At 48.6% G+C, this 19,131-nt stretch overlaps 1 protein-coding gene across 4 annotated transcripts; it reads left to right on the top strand.

Moving 5' to 3' along the window:
- Positions 1-4,555: 4,555 nt before the first annotated feature.
- On the top strand, positions 4,556-10,198 carry RPS15A (ribosomal protein S15a). 4 transcript variants are annotated; one of them, XM_084756572.1, is made up of 5 exons: positions 4,556-4,641; positions 5,470-5,607; positions 5,862-5,941; positions 8,715-8,800; positions 10,041-10,198. In XM_084756572.1, the coding sequence occupies exons 2-5, from the start codon at positions 5,475-5,477 to the stop codon at positions 10,132-10,134; spliced, it is 393 nt and encodes a 130-aa protein (XP_084612698.1). In that variant the 5' UTR covers positions 4,556-4,641; positions 5,470-5,474; the 3' UTR covers positions 10,135-10,198. The 4 variants fall into 4 exon arrangements, with proteins under 4 accessions (XP_084612698.1, XP_084612695.1, XP_084612696.1 ...); XM_084756569.1 differs by having other exon boundaries at positions 5,847-5,941; XM_084756570.1 differs by having other exon boundaries at positions 4,619-4,712; positions 5,847-5,941.
- Positions 10,199-19,131: the final 8,933 nt, after the last annotated feature.

Below are 19,131 nucleotides of genomic sequence, written 5' to 3'. Positions count from 1 at the left end.
TTTGTCTCCCTTTCTTTGTTAACTGTTCAGGGTTACCAGTCTGATTATTGACCGCCCACTTGTCATTACAGCGCTCTGAGGGGCTCTTTACGAAACACCTAGGCACCATGCTAGTTGAAAAGGGAAGCACTGAAGAGAAGGGTACCCCAATATATGAGAGGAGGGACCAGTAGAGACTCAAAAGAGCATTCGCTTCTCCCAACACAGGTGGTTGGTAATGATGAATAGATGACTTTTGTCTGCCTTTCAAAATTAGGCTTCAAGCTGGGCTTGGAGGCGCATGCCTTTTAATCCCAGCACTCGGGAGGTTAGAGGCAGGTGGATCACTGTGAGTTGGAGGCCAGCCTGGTTTACAAAGCAAGTCTAGGACAGCCAGGGATACACACACAGAAACCCTGTCTCAAAAAAAACCCGAAGAATTTAAAAATAAAATTAGACTTCAAGTTGGGATCTCATTAGGAACAGAATTCCTTTAAGCATATATGGATCCTTATTTGAAGGTTCAAGCCAAGGTTATCTGATGCTTTGAAATTGTTGGCTTAGCTGGGCATGGTGGCGCCCGCCTTTAATCCCAGCACTCGGGAGGCAGAGGCAGGTGGATTGCTGTGAGTTCAAGGCCAGCTTGGTCTATAAAGTGAGTTCAGGATAGCCAAGGCTGCACAGAGAAACCCTGTCTCAAAACAACAACAACAAAAATTGTTGGCTTGTAATATCTTGAGCCCAGCTGTGACTACATGGGAAGACTTTGTTCAGGAGATGTAAAATCCTAAAAAAAAAAAAAAACCACACTGGCCCTTAACCATGCACCTGTTTGTAATTGCTCAGGTCAGCCGTACATGGCCTGAAACTATAGCCATCCCATCCTCTGCTACCTCTGGCCATTGCCAAGGCCCTTTTCAAGACTGCTCTGAGTGCCCTCCTGAGGTCCATCATTCTAAGGCTCACACAGAGACATTTGGAATCAACTGGGCCAAGAAGGAAAGAACGAGTCCTGGTGGGTTCCCCGTACCCTGTAGGATGTGGGGTTTTTGGTGGGTTTAGACTGCTTCCTGTAAAGCTCAGCCTGGCTTTGGACTCCTGATCCTCATGCCTTCACCTCTCACGTGGTAGGATTACAATCCTGTGTCACTTCACCCTGCCTACCTTTTGAAAGGGTTTAAAGGTGTAGTTAAATGCCAGCAAGTTGCCAGGTGTGGTGACACACACCTTTAATCCCAGCACTCGGGAGGCAGAGGCAGGCAGATCTCTGAGTTCAAGGCCATCCTGGTCCACAAAGTGAGTCCAGGACAGCCAGGGATACACACACAGAAATCGTGTCTTGAAAAAACCAAAAAACAAACAGCCAGCAACTCATCTTTTACCGGTTCTGGTTTGCCTTTAACAAGTCACAAATATGAGTCAGTTTTTTTTTTTTTTAAAGATTTATTTATTATGCATATAGCCTGCACCCGCAGGCCAGAAGAGGGCACCAGATCTCATTGTAGATGGTTGTGGGCCACCATGTGGTTGCTGAGAATTGAACTCAGGTTCTCTGGAAGAGCAGATAGTGCTCTTAACCTCTAAGCCATCTCTCCAGTCCCAGTGAGTCAGTTTCTACAGGGTTCTTTGTTCCAGCCCAGCCATCCTGAGTTTCTTAGCGATTTCTACACAATTACCCCCTCATCTAGGAGGTCCTCACCAGTGTAGAGCTATCTAGATGCTGTGGCACACCAAGGACACACAGCAGGACCCTGTGGGACTAGGTAGCCAATTCCCCACCATGAAACCTACTAGTATCTTGGTCAAGTTGACTAGCACCCCTCCCCACCCCTGCTTTGCTTTGAATTCCTGAAGTTTTGACGTTGGGCCCATGTTTCTCAACTGTGAAATGGAGACATCGCAGCTCTCAGTATTTAAGTTTATGTAAGTATTCCTCTAGGAAAGCTGTAGCAACTGCCCAGGTAACCCACATCCCCCACCCAGCACTCCATCTTGCCACCTGTCTGTTGATTAACCAACTGGCTACACTGGGGAGTTCCGAAGGACTGGAGCTGCTGGCTTTGCTGCTTGACTCCCAGTACCTGGTGCAAGAGTTGGCACGGGCTAGGTACTCAGAGGTCAGATAGAGGCGGAGGACTGCAGCATACAGAGAAGGAGTACACTCATGTCTCTCCTGTGGAAACCCCTTGAAAGTAAGAGCTGTTGGGACTAGAGATGGCTCGCCTCTTCAGGGCACTGGCTGCTCTTCCTCAGCATTCCTCAGTCCCTATCTGCTGCAGGACGTGGCTGACATAGCCCGCCCTCCACCCTGAACTTTCAGGGCAGAGCTTTGCCTTCCGTGTCACTATATAATCTGGACATTTTGTTGCTATTGCTTTTTTCACTCTCTTTTCCCCCTTACCTACGTTTTATATGCTTTAACTTACTTTATGTGAAAAACAATCCAATGTCCTCACTTTTGTAATTATTGGAAGGAGGGATGTTAGGGTTCTGCCCCAGTCCACCTACCTGTGATGTCACAGCCTACCTGGCACTGGGTGTGGCCCTACCCAGGGCTATATAAAAGGACAAACCCACCTACCTCTCTCTTACCTCCCTTTCTCCCTCCCCCCCCATCTCTTTGTCTCTCTGGGATAAACCTCTCCCCTTCTCTCCCTCTGCTCATTTAATAAGCTTCTCCATCTATTATCTGTTGCCTGGCATCTTACTATTTATTTATTTTTTAATAAAACTTGGGGTATCTGGCCCAGGCGTGGTAGCACACGCCTTTAATCTCAGGCAGAGGAAGGCGGATCACTGTGAGTTCAAGGCCAGCCTGGTCTAGAAAGTGAATCTGAGACAGGCAAGGCTGCACAGAGAGACCCTGTCTCAAAAAGCCAAAACAAAACAAAAAACTTGGAGTATCTTGTGCTGAACACCAGTCCATTCAGAAGGCATGGCTGGAGCACGGAGGAGGCAATGCTCACTATACTGAATGCCATTGCTGGATCTGTGTGGTCTCTCATCCTCAGAGCAACTCCAAGTATTGGTGGTATCATCTCTATTTTAGAGATGGGGAAACCAATTTGTCCATTCATTTATTCTTCAGCTGTGTATCGAGAGCCTACTATGGGGCAGGTGCTTCTCTAGCCTTGTGGGTACAGCAATGAACAAAGTTTACTAAGCCTCTGTTGGCTTGAAGCTTCACTCCATGGTAGGAGACCTCAGTTCCCAGGCAAGTGAGGCAGAAGGATCAGTAATCGGAGGCCAGCCTGTTACAGCTGGTAACCGAAGACTGTCTGAAGAGGGGGAGGAGAAAACGTAGACCACAGCACTGATCCCCACTTGAGAGGGTCTGTCAAGATTGTTATGATTCAGCCGGTTGTGGTGGCTCAGGCAGAAGCAGAGGCAGATGGATCGATGTGAGTTCAAGGCCAGCCTGGTCTACAAAGCAAGTCCAGGACATCCAGGGCTACACAGAGAGACCCTGTCTTGAAAAACAAAACAAAAAAAAAAAAAAAAAAAAAGAAAGAAAGAAAAGAAAGAAAGAAAAGAAAAGATTACTACGATTGAGGGGTAGAGGGACTAGCTGAGGAGGAGGAGGAGGACCCCGGGCCGGGCTGCGCTGCGCTCAGCCTTTCCCTCGCTCCCTGGCACCAAGGCTGCATAAACTCAAGGGTGATTATTTTCCCCGCTTGTGCCTAATATGATACTACCCAAAGCTGAAGCAGTTTCCCCAGGCCGTCGCAGGCCACTCTGCTGAGCGTCTTCTCCCAGGAGTACCAGAAACATAAACAACACCACATGCCGAACATCACACTCCGGAGGCGACTGAAAGTTATTACCAGGGGTACCCGAATGATGCGGGAAAGAATGCGGCCACTGAGATGGACTGTGTGCCCTCGGTAATGGCTGGGAATACCCTGGAGGGATTTCTACAGACTCCACCAGGACTGGAGAAACGTTACCCTAAAGTGCAGAAATGAATTCCACTCATCTTCTTACAAGGAAAAAAGAAAAGAAAAGAATAGAGCTACGGGAGGAGACTCAAACCTAAATTAATTTGCCACTGAAAAAAAAACCTCACATTTTGTTATTTTTCTGTGTCAACTGTATGATTAAAACCGGCTGTTAAATGGGGGGTGGGGGGAGGATTATTATAAATCTGGGGACAGCACCGACCACTCCTGGTTAGATCCAGTCTCCAAAACCGAAATCCAAACCAAACCAACCACAACCAAACAAGCCAGGTGTGGTGATGCACGCCTTTAACCCCAGCACTAGGAGGCCGAGGCAGGCAGAGGTTAGAAGATGGCCGCAGCAGCTACTTAGTGAGTTTCAAAGTCTCAAACAAAACAGGAAAAAGCCTGAGTGGTGTTAATGCCAAGAACCCCAGAGTCTGAGGCCGGGGGACTTCCTGGAGTTCCGAACCGTCCAGAGATATAGCTCAAGACCCAGAGTTAGAACTCCACCCCTACCATGCTCAACCGCCTCTCCCTGAGAAGGCCCCGCCTCTGCATTTGATTTTCCTATAAGAAATTCGCTCCACACATTGGCGGGGGTGGGGGGGTGGGGTTGCGGGGGGGCGGGATGGAGGAATCGAAGTCTCGCGATAGCACTTCCGCTTCCCATAACTCCGTGCGTCCGGCCCGCCCGTCCTCTTTCCGCCATCTTTCCGCGCCGGTGAGTGAGTCTCCGCGAAGCTCCGTGGCCATCCGCCTGGCATCCGCGCCATCCCTCCGCCTCGGGCTCGGGTTCGGAGCCTCGGGGGCTTGTGGGTCCCTTCCGGGGCCGCGGCCTTCGTCCGCCGGAGTCGGGGGTCGCCGCGGGCAGGGCTCCGGGCGGGGACGGTGGCCGGCGTGGGCCCTGCCGCTTCTCTCCCTCTCGCGTCTGCGTGCGCTCCGTGGCCCCGCCGCCCCTCGCTGCTGAGTTAGGGGCCGGTGGAGCGGGCCTTGGCTGCGCGCTCACGGCCTCTACGCCGTGCCCGCGGGAGACGGGCAGGGAGGGGTGGTGGGTTAGGGGTTACCTGAGAGCCGACTGACTTTTACGTCGCGGTAAGCGCGGACGCTGCCCCTGGCTGAGAATCTTCGCCAGCGTTGCCAGGGCTTTTTACAAACTTTAGTGGCTAATGCCAGCCCTTCCACCCACGTCCGGTTTGGCTGGCTGATTAGTCCGTCCCACCGTTTCCCTCCACCATCCCCCCCCCCTTTTTTTCTTTTGAGACGGAGAAACTCTGTAACAGCTCAAGCCCCACCATTCCTAGGGTTGTCTTCAATGTAATGGTTCTTGGCTTGTGTCACTTTGTCTCCCGCCATTTGTGTGCTGGGTCATGTGAGCACGAGTGCCTTGAGTAGATTCTGAGTGCAGAGAACAAACATTGTAATGAGTTTTTCCTGGGTGTTGGGATTGCTGCTTAGACCTAGGGAAACAGCAGTGGGCGCAGGGAGGCAGCTTTTACAGAGGCAGGCTAGGGTGCTGATGCCAGCAAAACCCGATTTTCTCTTCCCTCAGTCACCATGGTGCGCATGAACGTCCTGGCAGATGCTCTCAAGAGCATCAATAACGCCGAGAAGAGAGGCAAACGCCAGGTGCTCATCAGGCCGTGCTCCAAAGTCATCGTCCGCTTCCTGACTGTGATGATGAAGCACGGTGAGTGTTGGTGCGTAGGGTTTGTGACCACCAAGCTGGCCTGGGGCTTGTGGCGCAGTGAGTCCTGGGGAGGGAAGAGGTGTGTGTGTGTGTGTGTGTGTGTGTGTGTGTGTGTGTGTGTGTGTGTTGGTGTTGGTGTTGGTGTTTTCTGACCCAGAGAATCAGAGAAGTCTAGTAGACAAAAACACAGTGCTGAGGCCATAAGGGTTTAAGGTCTCAAGTTGATGTCTTGATGCTAGTCACTTGTCTTATAGGCTACATCGGTGAATTTGAGATTATTGATGACCACAGAGCTGGGAAAATTGTTGTGAACCTCACAGGCAGGCTGAACAAGGTAAGACTCCATTGTCTCCTTAAAGAGCCTCATCTCATCTTGTAGTTGTCTGTTAGTGTTGGTGGCACCCTTGCCCCGCCTACCTAATTTAAGGTATTGGCTATAAGCTATAATCGCCTCTTTTTTTTTTTAACATTACATTTCAATTGTTATCTTGGTTGCTTGCTCAAGTTTTTGGTGAGTTTTGTGTGAGATAGAGCTAGACCCTGGTAGCACTGGCAGTGATCTCAGTAGCTTGAATTAGGTTACACGGTGGTGTGCTGGATGTGTTTTGTTTACAAGGTGGGGTCTCAATGTGTAGACAGATTGGCCTTTAACAGATCCCTACCTCTGTGCATTGCTGTCCCATTGCTGCATTAAAAGTAGGTGATGCACATGTGCAGTGGTGTGATGTTTTTTAGTAGAATTGTTTTCTTGAATAACTGGCTAAGGGCCAGGGTTGGTGTAAGTTGTAGTTGTCTGAGATCTAGGCTGCCTGTCCGTGTTGTTCTCATCATCAGCATAACCAAATAGACTATTTAATTTCTGTCCTTTTGGCTTCCAGGTTTAATAGATAGGTGTTTGGGGACACTGGCTAAGCGCTAGGGTTAGTGACTGTTAAGTTTGTTGGTGTAGCGGGGCATGGTGGTGCGTGTCTGTAATCCCAGCACTCGGGAGGCAGAGACAGGCGGATCACTGTGAGTTCGAGGCCAGCCTGGTCTACAAAGCGAATCCAGGACTCCCAGGGCTACTACACAGAGAGACCCTGTCTCAAAAAACCAAAAAAAAAAAAAAAAGTTTGTTGGTGTAAGTTGTAGTTGTCTGAGATCTAGGCTGCCTGTCAGTGTTGTCATCAGCATAACTATTTAATTTCTGTCCTTTTGGCTTCTAGGTTTAATAGATGGGTGTTTGGGGACAGTGTCAGTAATTCAGTGACGATGTGGCTGAGGCTGGGATTTGAGATCCTCTAGTTGGTGGCTAACGTGTCTGAGCGACCTATTCACAGGGGCCTAAGAGCACAGGACATACAGATACGAACACTGACTGTTCATAACTGAGGTAGCAATGAAATAACTGTGGTTGACTGTAGCATCAGGAAGGTTGACAAACTGCTCTGTTCCCCTGAGTTAAAATATGTCAGTGGAGTTGGTGAGGTCACAAACTTTCTTCTCAATATCCAGAACTTCAAGTCAAGTTACACACTACTGCTTCAAGGTCTTTTAAAGATGGTGAAGAGTTTTCAAGACTAGTTTTGAGTCGTTTGTTTGTGGTTGCAGTGAGAACATACTCCAGGTGTGCTTTTGTTTTTGGGTTTTTTTTTTTTTTTTTCCGAGACAGGGTTTCTCTGTGTAGCCTTGGCCATCCTGGACTGACTTTGTAGACCAGGCTGTCCTTGAACTCACAGCGATCTGCCTGCCTCTGCCTCCCGAGTGCTGGGATTAAAGGCGTGCGCCACCACGCCCAGCTCCAGGTGTAGGTGTGCTTTTGAAGTGGGAGAGTATCTGGTCCTGCCTGTCCCCATCCCCCTCCCTCCTTTTTGTTTGTTTGTTTGTTTGTTTTTGTTTCTCAGGACAGGGTTCCTCTGTGTATCCTTGGCTGTCCTGTCCGTTGTAAACCAGGCTGGCCTTGAACCCACAGCAATCCACCTGCCTCTGCCTCCCGAGTGCTGGGATTAAAGGCGTGCGGCTCCATTACCCGGCTCACCCTGGTTTTTTTAGGAAATGATTTATTTTCTATTTTATGTGCATTGGTGTTCTGCCTTCCTGTGTGTGTTAAAAACAGTTGTGGGCTGCAATATGAGTGCTAGGAATTGAACCTTTGGACGAGCAGCTATGCTCCTAATTGTAGAACCACCTCTCCAGCCCAACTCTGGGTTCTCAGAGGAAGGGAATCGTGAGAGCCTTTCTGTGGCTATTTATTTTGCATCCTGCTTGATTTTGTTGCTGTTGGAGCATAGCTCCTGTTTGAGGATTTGCAGTCAGTGACTAAGGTGGAGCTCTTTCTGGAGGATGGTTGTCACTCTGCAGCACAGGTGGGCTACTTGTAAGAACACTGCTGTCACCAGGCATGGTGGCACATGCTTGTAATTCCAGAGGCAGAGGCAGGTGGATCTCTGTGAGTTAGAGGTCAGCCTGCTCTACAGAGTGAGTTCACTGACAGCCAGGGCGCTACACAAGGAAACCCTGTCTCAGAAAAAAAACAAAAACTGCTGTTACTTTCTTTCCCTGGGGTGGGAATGTGGACAGGTAGGTCAGGCTGGGTGATAGGTACTTAGATATACTGTGTGGCAGTGTTTTTAGTTTATAGGTTTATTGTTGGTCAACTCTGCTTCACTTAAAGATGGGTTTTTGTGTGTATACATGCATGCGTATGCTTGGCCAGCTGCTACTGAGCTGCAGCCCTTTTGAACTGTAAAACTGAAATTTTAGCAGTAAGTTTAGTCGAAGTGCTGTGTAACGAAATGAGATGGTTTGTTCTGGGGCAGTTCTCCGGGCTCTTTCTTGTCGGCCTTGCTTGGGTATAGATGCGCATAAATGATGGCGGTGTGTTATTGAGGCAGGATCACTTTGTGTGGCTCTGTCTCGGCCTCTTGAGTACCAGGGTTCTGGGTGTATGTTGCCACAGTCTGCTCAGTGTTTGGCATTTATAGAAAACGTACACAGAGTAGGTATTAAATATATTAACATTCTATGCAGTTGGTTTTGAGTTATGAAAGCCATTTTTTTGTTGTTATTTGTTTTGTTTTGTTTTTTGGTAAAGTATAAAGGATTTAAACTTTGGCTTCCCTTTACAGTGTGGCGTGATCAGCCCTAGATTTGATGTGCAACTTAAGGACCTAGAAAAATGGCAGAACAATCTGCTCCCGTCCCGTCAGTTTGGGTGAGTTGGGTTCTATAGTTAAAAGTTAATGCTTTGGGCCAGGGGGTGTTGGTGTACTTGAGAGGCAGAGGTGGGAGATCTGAGTTCAAGGCCAGTCTGGTCTGCAGATAGAATCCAGGACAGCCAAGGCTACACAAAACATCCCTGCCTTTGGGGGAGGAGTTAATGCTTTGAAAATCTGAGATATGGCTAGGCTTGAATTGAATATTCTTTGTGTTTTGTAGCAGTGCTATCTTCCTAACTAGCTTGACTTAAATACTTAAGCTCCCTTATCCTTGTGGATCTAGGGATGACCCTCAGATTCATCAGGCATGGCACCAAATACCTTGTACTTATTTGAGATAGTTCTCACTGATACGGAACTCAGATCACATGCTTATTCATAACTCCAGAGTATTGGTATTTAAAGACTTGTGCCCCAGTCTCATTTTGTGTGTATGTGTGTTCTATTTACATTACAGACAATTGTGAACTGCATGTGGGTGCTGGGAATTGAACCCAGATTCTTTGGAAGAATAGACAGTGCTCTTGTTTGTTTTTTCTCAAGACAAGATTACTCTTTGTAGCCTTGGCTGTCTTGCACTCTTGTACACCAGGCTGGCCTTGAACTCAGTGATCTGCCAGCCTCTGTGTCTTGAGTGCTGGGATTAAAGGTGTTTGCCACCACACCCGGCACAGGCAGTGCTCTTAACCACTGAGTCTTTAAGTGTGCTCCTAACTGCATGTATACCTGCATGCCAGAAGAATGCATCAGATTCCAGTATAAATGGTTGTGAGCTACTATGTGGTTGCTAGGGATTGAACTCAGGACCTCTGGAAGAACAGACAGTGCTCCTGCTGAGCCGCCTCTAGCCTTCATTTTTGTTTTTTAAGCTAGCTGTTCCAGTGTTATTGGGGATCAGGGCAGAGTGTGTAGCTAGAGTCTGTAGACTTTCGTCTTTTGTTTCAGAATTCATTCTTTTTGGGGGGACGGGATCAAGACAGTTTCTCTATGTAACAGCCTTGGCTGTCGTGGAACTCTGTAGACCAGACCAGACTAGCCCATGCCTCCAGAGTGCTGGGATTAAAGGCATGCACCATCACAACGGGCCAGGATTCCTTCTCATACAGTGACCCCTGGCTAGTCGCCAGCTTGCCTGTCTGGCACAGAGGCACGATTGAGCATTGTTAAGGGTGGTTGTGAGCAGAGTGCAGTGTGGTTGGAATAGTTACACTCACCGGCAGTTTTTTCCCTCCATAGCTTCATTGTACTGACAACCTCAGCCGGCATCATGGACCATGAAGAAGCAAGACGAAAACACACAGGAGGGAAAATCCTGGGATTCTTTTTCTAGAGATGTAACACATAAATAAAAAGCCTCCGTGGACTGTGCTGGGCTGAGTCCTTTTGAACCTTTCCATCCAGTGCAGTGGCTGATTGTGCTGACTGAAGCTAAGACAGTCCTGTGACCACGCCATCACTTGGCTGCTGTGCTGTGTCCAGCTCAGGATGGTTACATCTGTGTTGGTGTCCGGTGGTGCTTAGCTTAGGGTTGGCATAAATACTGAAAACATGACCAGTGTCTTCTGTGTGTAGCTCTAAGGAGGCCCCTTGTTGCACCCTCTCGCTGGTAACTTCTGCATAAAGTGTTTAAGGACTTTGTAGCCCTTTGAGAGTCCAGTGTGGACTTGACCTGGCTTATTCACTAATGGGACTTGGCAGGCCCATGCTCTCTCTCAGGGTTAGTATCACACAGTTGACTCTGAAAGGTAAAACCAAGGGTGCTGCTCACCTACCTAGGACATCCTGGGTTTGAGAAGACTTGGTGGTAGGCTGGGGACTTGAATTTGGTTCCCAGGTAAATCCATGGGATACATCTGCCTTTGCCTCCCAGATTTAAACGCAAGTGCCGCCACTCCTGGCCAAGTGACTTCTTTTTCTGTGGAAAATATATCAAAGGATGGTTTAGCTCTGGTTTCACTTGAGTCAGTGGTTAGTGTCTGAGCAGACACCTTCAGGTGGGGACTGTTAGGACAAGGCTCAGAAGCAAAGGCGAAAGCAAGAGGAATGGTCCCAATGTCCCAGTGCAGTCCCGTGTGTCCCCCACCTGTTGTCTCTCAGTTAAGTGCCACTCTGCAGCCTCTGTCACCTTAGCTGCACAGACTGAACTGTGAACATAGTCAAGCCATAACACTTGAGGTTCGAGTAGTTTGGGGAGGCCTCTCGGTACCCTCAAGGCCTAGCACAGCACTCTAGCATCAGCAGAAGCCCCTTGGAAAGACCAGTGTTTGGAGTCGCCTTCATTGTGCCTGCTTCAGTCCGGGAAAATAGCCTTGTGCTGATGAGCTCTGCTTCTCAGCTTGAGGGCTCTGTTAACCCTCACCAAGATCTCCACCCTGAGCCCGCCCTTACATCAATTGGTCATTTTGTCTACACGAGGAAAGAGCTTAAAAGGTCTATACTGGTTGCTAGTTGCTTTTACAAAAAAAAAAAAAAGCCTGACAAAACAAGTGTTTACTGTGGTCCAGTTTGAGATGTGGTTTCTGGGAAGCTTTTCCGCCTGTGCTTTTTGGGTGAGCTGACAACCTTGCCGTCCTAAACAGAACATGTTTCTGTTCTAATTTACCAATGTTTATTATTAGGCCTATAATTACAGCATTTTCAAACAAGCTTGCAATCAAGACACAGACACCTGTTTTCAAATAGCCTTAGTTAATCTGGGGTGGGGCAGGTATGGGATACTTGTCCCAATCCCATATCATCTGCTTCTAGTACTTTCTGTCAAGCCACCTCCTGTCTATAATTCCAGACACTTGCTAATGTTCGTCTAGGCCAAACCCTCTTAGCCACGCCAGCGGCTGATTCTTCACCTAACCCATGGTGGCCTGCCTTCTCTTCCCAAGATTCTGTCTCCCCCCATCCCATTTGCCCTGATCAGGGTGAAGGCCTTTTATTAATTAGCATCAAGATACATCAGACCAATATGTTTCTGTTTAGATCATGGAGGTAAGCCCAAGGGAGGGAGGAAGAGCCTGTGAAAGTGGACGTCTGAGGACTGGCCTATTAGAAAACACAGTGACTGGTGAGGAATCTGATACAGGTTTTGGTACACTGGCTCCGTGTAAAAGGCAGTTCCCGTTAGTTGATGCTGTCTTTCCCTTTGGGGATCAAAATTAGCTTCCTATTTAATTGTTAAGCAAATTTCACAGTCAGATAATCCTCTTATCTTTACAAGTGGGATTTTCTTGGTGTGCATTTCTGAGTCCTTGATCCCTCTCAAGTCACCCTCCTGTCCTTGTGCGGGGAGAAAGTTAAATTCTCATTTGTAGATTAGCAGTCTGTACCCTGCCTTGACCTTGCCAGCTACAGAACCCTCATCCCAGTCTGCCCCATGGCCTGCTTAAAAAATGTTTCTTCTATGACAGTGTTAAAGGGCCATCCCTGGGCTAGCCTCAAGTTTGCTGTTCTCATCCTGCCTTAGGCTCCCACCTTCTAGGGTTACAAGACTTATGCCACCATATGATGAATGAATTTTTCTTTCATTTTAAGATTTATTTTGGGCCTTGATGGCTCAGTGATTAAGAGCACTGTCTGCTCTTCCAGAGGTTCTAAGTTCAATTCCCGGGAACTACGTAATGGCTCACAAGCCATCTGTACTAGGATTTAATGCCCTCTTCTGGTATCCAGGTGTACATGCAGACAGCACTCATAATAGGTAAACATCTTTAAGAGAATTAAGAAAGATTATTTTTGGGTCCTCAAGTCAGGGTTTCTTTGAAGCTTTGCCTGTCCTGTAGACCAGGCTGACTTCAAACTCAGAGATCCTCCCAAGTGCTGGAATTAAAGTATGCGCCACCATTCCTGACTGCACAGGTGGATTTATTTTATTTATTTTGGCTTTATCGAGACAAGGTTTCTCTGTGTAACAGCCTTGCTTGGCTGCCCTGGACTCTCTAGGCCAGGCTGGCCTTGAACTCACAGTAATCCGCCTGCCTCAGCCTCCCGAGTGCTGGGATTACAGGCGTGCACCATGCCTGGTGACAGGTGAATTTTTAATATCCACCAGCCACAGGGAAAGTGATTGTTAACTCCTCCCTCAGCCCCTACCCTTAGCTTGGGCTTTCAGTCAGTTGAAAAGCTTGAAGGGGCCAGAACAGTATCAAGAGCCCAGTGCTTTGGCCTGGGTGGTCAGGAGGAAAAGAACAGACTACCCAAAATTCTGCTGCCCCTTTGCTAGATAAGAATTTATTGAAGGGTCATATCTGAGAAGGCCAAAGAGCTAGTTAAATTTACTTTCTTTCCAATGGGTCTACTGTCAGATGATAGTCTGTTAGTACAGACTTACACAGTCCAACGATAGGCAAGTCATGCCTGGTATCATCTGTCCGTCCACCCACATACCCACCCACCTATTCACTCATCTCTCCATCCAAAAATTTTGAGTGTGTGTTACTTGCCCGTCTGGTCTTGAATATTACATTCAATTGAAACCTGCCTGACCCAGCGTCTTTCGCATACCTTCCCCTAAGGATGGCACCTCTCCCAGCAACATCCAGAATTACTTCTTGGTTTGTCTTAGAAATCCTTGCCTTGATTGAACAAGAGAGGAGAGCGCCAGCTGCCTTGGGTCATGCAGTTTATGCCTCCCTGTTGCTGCAGGATGTCCTAAGACTGGCAACCTGAGAGAGATCCCTGGTGTCAAGCCTATAGGCTGGCTGGCTTGGTTGGGTCTTGTTTTTTATCCTCTTTTTTTTTTTCTTTTTCCATTTTTTTTATTATTAATTTATTCTTGTTACATCTCAATGGTTATCCCATCCCTTGTATCCTCCCATTCTTCCCTCCCTCCCATTTTCCCCTTATTCCCCTCCCCTATGACAGTTCCTGAGGGGGATTACCTCCCCCTCTATATGATCATAGGGTATCAAGTCTCTTCTTGGTAACCTGCTGTCCTTCCTCTGAGTGCCATCAGGTCTCCCCATCCAGGGGACATGGTCAGAGGTGAGGCACCAGAGTATGTGAGAAAGTAATATCCCTCTCTCCACTTTACTGTGGAGAGTGTTCTGTCCATTGTCTAGATCTGGGTAGGGGTTTAAGGTTTACCGCCTGTATTGTCCTTGTCTGGTGCCTAGTTTGAGTGGGACCCCTGTGCCCAAATCTGCCTATCATAATGTTCTACTTGTAGGCTCCTAGGACCCTCTGGGTCCTTCTACTTTGCCTTTCTCTCATGAATCTCACATCTAGAGTCCCACTAGAATGTCCTCTCCTCTGTCTCTGTTTCCTGGTAAGTGAAGGCTTTCATGGGACATGCCCGTTGGGCTAATATGCAGATATAAGTGAATATATACCATTTGAGTCTTTCTGCTTCTGAGTTAACTCACTCATTATGATCATTTCTAGCTCAATCCATTTATCCACAAATTTTGGGAATTCCTTGTTTTTAATAGCTGAATAGTATTCCATAGTGTATATGTACCACAGTTTCTTTATCCATTCTTCTACTGAGGGACACTTAGGCTGTTTCCATGTTCTGGCTATTATGAATAGGGCTGCTATGAACATTGTTCCCTCCTTTACTTTCTTCCTCAGGGTCCTCATGATTGCAAGTCAATCCCACTTTTTTTTTTAAAATTTACATGTGTACAGTGCCCAAGCAGGCCAGAAGAAGGTATTGGGTCCCCTTGGAACTAGAGCTACAGTTTTTAGCCTTACCAGGTGCTGGGAATCAGCCCACATCCTCTGGAAGAGCAGTCAGTACCCTTAACTGCAGAGCCATCTCTCCAGCCCCATCCCCCCACCCCTTTTTTTAAAAGCTAAGTCTTGTTATATGGCCTAGTCTGGCCTCAAACTCATAATCCTGTGGCCCCAGCCTCCTGAGGTGCTGGCATTGAATGGCAAGTCCATGAAACCACTGTAGTTTTCACCACGGCTACAGCACGTGTTACACTGCAGGGGACTCTCATCACTTTAGTGTGAAATAAGCTTTGCTTTAGATTGATTTTGCCCACAGCAGGCTAACCTAACTGTTCTCAGAACAGTTAAGGTAGGCTAGGGTGAGCCATGGCCAACTAATTGTTTAGTGAACTCTGTACTAATTGTGGGCATGCGCAAACGTGTGGGTAGAGGTCGGAGAACAGCTTGTGGGAGTTAGTTCTCTCGTCATTGTGGATCTGAGGGGTCAGGGCAGCAGGACTGGCGGCAAGCACCTTTGCCTGCTGAACCTTCATGCTGTCCTGCCCAGTGTGGCTGTGTCATGTGTTAAATGGCCTTGTCATTTGCAATAGTGGGGTTTTGTTGTTTTTTTGTTTTTGTTTTTGTTTTTTTTATTTTTTCAAGACAGTCCCTGGCTGTCCTGGACTCGCTTTGTAGACTAGGCTGGCCTCGAACTCACAGCGATCCCCCTGCCTCTGCCTCTCCAGTGCTGGGATTAAAGGCGTGTGCCCCCACGCCTGGCTTAATTTACAATAGTTTTAAGCTTACAGTTTTATCAGAAGGGAGCCCTGCTGAAAGTCAAGGAGTCTCCACATTCAGATGTTATCCTGCCATTGCTTGAAGCATAGTTTTGAGTCTGCTATTTATCCCTTCTAAATGAGTTTTCATTTCTGTGAAATAGGTACAGTCAAAGAGAGCCTATGTTCTAGTACTGGTGCTTGGCACACAACATGCAATCATTTTACTTATTTTTTAATTCTGTGGGCTGGGGGAGTCTGTGGGCTTCTACCTGTCAGTACTAGGCTTCTGTAAAAGGGAGCCCAGCGCACCTGCAGCCCTGATGCCACAGCCCCTTTGAGAGGTTCTTTACTCTCTTCCCCAGCCTTGTACTCTCAGATGCAGCCTATGGGACAAGAGTGGATGCCTCGCCTAAGAGCAGGCACAGACAGACTGAACGGGGTGGGGGGCAGTGAGGCAGCCATACAGGAAATCCAGTAACGAGGGACAAATGGAAAAAAATCAGATCCTTTTTTTGTAGATGATAAATGAGAGCAGGAGTCAGTATCTGGGGCCTGACACTCAGAGATGAAGGGAAGGAAAGTTGTTACAGAAGTGCCGAGTCAGCAGAGGCTCTGACAGTAGGAGTTGACAGGAATCATGAGTCAGCAGAAACCTGATCGACCTGGAGCTGTGAGTCAGCAGAAATGAGAGGAGATAGCAAAGGTGATGAGTCATCATCATGGGGGCTGAGCTGGTGTCACTGGGGAATCGGAAGTTCCTTTTTGGGTTCTTAGCCTCATTAATAAAATAACTAGGGGCTGGAGCAATGGCTAGGTGGTTAAGAGCCCTTAGCGGATTCATGTTCAGTTCCCAGCACCTGCATCTGGTGGCTCACAGACCCCTGTACCTCTAGCTCCAGGGACTCTGACACCTGCTCTTCACATACACATGTGTACGCACGCACACAGATTAATGAAACAAAATCTCTAATTTTTAGAAGGGTGTGGTGGTGCATGTCTTTAATCCCAGCACTTGGGAGGCAGAGGCAGGCGGATCTCTGTGAATTCAAGGCCAGCCTGGTCTACAAAGTGAGTCCAGGACAGACAGGGCTGTTACACAGAAAAATCCTGTCTCGAAAAAGAAAACAAAACAACCCAAAATTCTAATTTTTAAAATCTTTGAAAGCAAAATATAATTATCATTTCCTTCATCACTTCCCTTCATCCAGCTTCTCCCATAAGCCCGCCCCTTGCTCACTCTCTCAAATTCATGGCTTCTTTTTTTTTTAATGTGTGTGTGTATGTGTGTGTGTGTGTGTGTGTGAGAGAGAGAGGGGGGGGAGGGAGGTTCCTAAATATATAATATATGTTTATATAAATATATAAGCATAATCTGCATAATGTTACTTGTATATTAATGGTTTCAGGGACTTCACATGTTTAAATGTGAATAAAATAAATAAAAACATTTTTAAAAGTTTAAAAGGAAGCTTGAAAACAGTTTTATTGGAGTTTAAGAGAAAAACACCTGCTGTACATGTCAGCAGCTGCCATGCAAGAGAAAAGAGGAGTGAAAGCCAAGCCCTTTGAGTCAGGCCAGCACCTTAAACAAGTGGCCCCATGGGAAAAGAAGAGGGTGCTTCACAGAAAGACCGAGAAAGCCTAGCCTTTGGCCAGTATTTGAAAACGGAGTAAAGAGAAGAAAAAGTTACGCCTTTCTGAGATCTAACTCAGAAAAATAGGCAGGCTGCAGGCAGAGGCTCACAGTGCAGCCTCATCTACGGCAAGGAGAGGCTTCTGGAGAGGAGAAGCCGCTTGTTAAGGGACAGTTAGTCCTCCCAGCTCCTTTATTTAGGGGAAGCAGCCTTCCCGGAAGGTGCTGGACAGGTCCAGCTGCATTCGCTCATTAGCTTGCAATGTTAGGTCTCTTAGATTTCCAAGCAACAACAGAGCTGGTGTTAGTGTCACTTGTGTTCCCAGCAGAGTGGGAGGTCTGACCCTCCCCACTGGGTTACAAAGTTTCTCTCAGGTGGGGAGTCCTGCTTGGGTGTTTCCCCATCTGCCTTAGGGTTTTATTGCTGTGAAGAGACACCATGTCCGTGGCAATTCTTACAAAGAACAACATTTAGTTTGTGGCTGGCAAACAGTTTCAGAGGCTTAGCCCATCGTCATCACGTCATCACGGTGGGAAGCATGGCTGCATGCAGGCAGGGGTGGTGGGAAGCATGGCTGCATGCAGGCAGGGGTGGTGGGAAGCATGGCAGCATGCAGGCAGGGGCGGTGGGAAGCATGGCTGCATGCAGGCAGGGGCGGTGGGAAGCATGGCTGCATGCAGGCAGGGGCGGTGGGAAGCATGGCTGCATGCAGGCAGGGGCGGTGGGAAGCATGGCTGCATGCAGGCAGGGGCGGTGGGAAGCATGGCTGCATGCAGGCAGGGGCGGTGGGAAGCATGGCTGCATGCAGGCAGGGGCGGTGGGAAGCATGGCTGCATGCAGGCAGGGGCGGTGGGAAGCATGGCTGCATGCAGGCAGGGGCGGTGGGAAGCATGGCAGCATGCAGGCAGGGGCGGTGGGAAGCATGGCTGCATGCAGGCAGGGGCGGTGGGAAGCATGGCTGCATGCAGGCAGGGGCGGTGGGAAGCATGGCTGCATGCAGGCAGGGGCGGTGGGAAGCATGGCTGCATGCATGCAGGGGCGGTGGGAAGCATGGCTGCATGCAGGCAGGGGCGGTGGGAAGCATGGCTGCATGCAGGCAGGGGCGGTGGGAAGCATGGCTGCATGCAGGCAGGGGCGGTGGGAAGCATGGCAGCATGCAGGCAGGGGCGGTGGGAAGCATGGCTGCATGCAGGCAGGGGCGGTGGGAAGCATGGCTGCATGCAGGCAGGGGCGGTGGGAAGCATGGCTGCATGCAGGCAGGGGTGGTGGGAAGCATGGCAGCATGCAGGCAGGGGTGGTGCTGGGGGAGCCGAGGGTGCTCCATCTTCATCCGAAGGTAGCCAGGAGACTGGATTCCACAGCGGATTGAGCTTGAGTATCAGAGACGGCAAAGCCCACCCACACGGAGACATACAAGGCCACACCTACTCCAATACAGCCACACCTCTTAATAGTGTCACTCCCTATGGGCTAAGCATTGAAACACATGAATCTATGGGGGCTAAAAACATTCAAACCACCACACCATCTATTTCTGAGAGTCTGGTCATTAGCAAGAGGACCTAGCACAGCTGTGTGATGTGTGCCTAAGCAGTGACAGGAGCAGCCAGAGGAAATGATTTAGATTTGTAGGCCTGAAAAATCATCTCAATATGTTGTCAGAATGAAGAGAGCCTGAGCTCCGGCAAGTCCTAACAAGACATGTTTGGCCACCGCTTTTCAATAAGCTGATTAGGAGACGCAAATTACTGCAGGGAAACTGGGCCATTGGAAAGGGGGGACAAAGCAACCACTTAAAGTCCACCTTCAGTTTCCCAGCCAGGTGTGGCCTTGTGTCCTTGACCTAGCACTGTCTAGGCTCTGGTCTCCTATAGGTGGCCTGGCAAACTGTTGGCGCTATATGGGCTCTCTCTCTCTCTCTCTCTCTCTCTCTCTCTCTCTCTCTCTGGACACACCCCCACCCCCACCCAGTCGGATTGGCTAGCAAGACACTTCCTATTAGAATTCTTCCTTTTAGATTCCTGGGGAGAGTCCACTTTCAGGAAACCGCCTTTCAAGAGTCCAGATAGCTAGAGTGAGGGACGCTGCCCAACCCCCACCCCACCCCCAACACACACAGGCTTTCTCTGTGTAGCCTTGGCTGTTCTGGAACATGCAGTTTGTAGATGGGGCTGGCCCTGAACGAGGTAAAGTCTTTAGAAGGCCTTTATTCCTTCCAGGCATCGGCTCCAGGAAGATAGATAGCCTCTGCAGCCCACCATGAGAAGC

This window comes from Acomys minous (assembly GCF_964271855.1).
Source record: "Acomys minous genome assembly, chromosome: 2".
NCBI lineage: Eukaryota > Metazoa > Chordata > Mammalia > Rodentia > Muridae > Acomys > Acomys minous.
Note: the sequence above shows the minus strand (reverse complement) of the source record. Positions and strands in the feature narration are given on the sequence as shown.

Coding starts and splice junctions, on each gene's coding strand:
- RPS15A (XM_084756569.1), top strand. CDS start 5,475: ATGGTGCGCATGAACGTCCTGGCAGATGCTCTCAAGAGCATCAATAAC. Junction 5,942..8,714: donor TCACAGGCAGGCTGAACAAG/GTAAGACTCCAT, acceptor TTCCCTTTACAG/TGTGGCGTGATCAGCCCTAG. Junction 8,801..10,040: donor CTCCCGTCCCGTCAGTTTGG/GTGAGTTGGGTT, acceptor TTCCCTCCATAG/CTTCATTGTACTGACAACCT.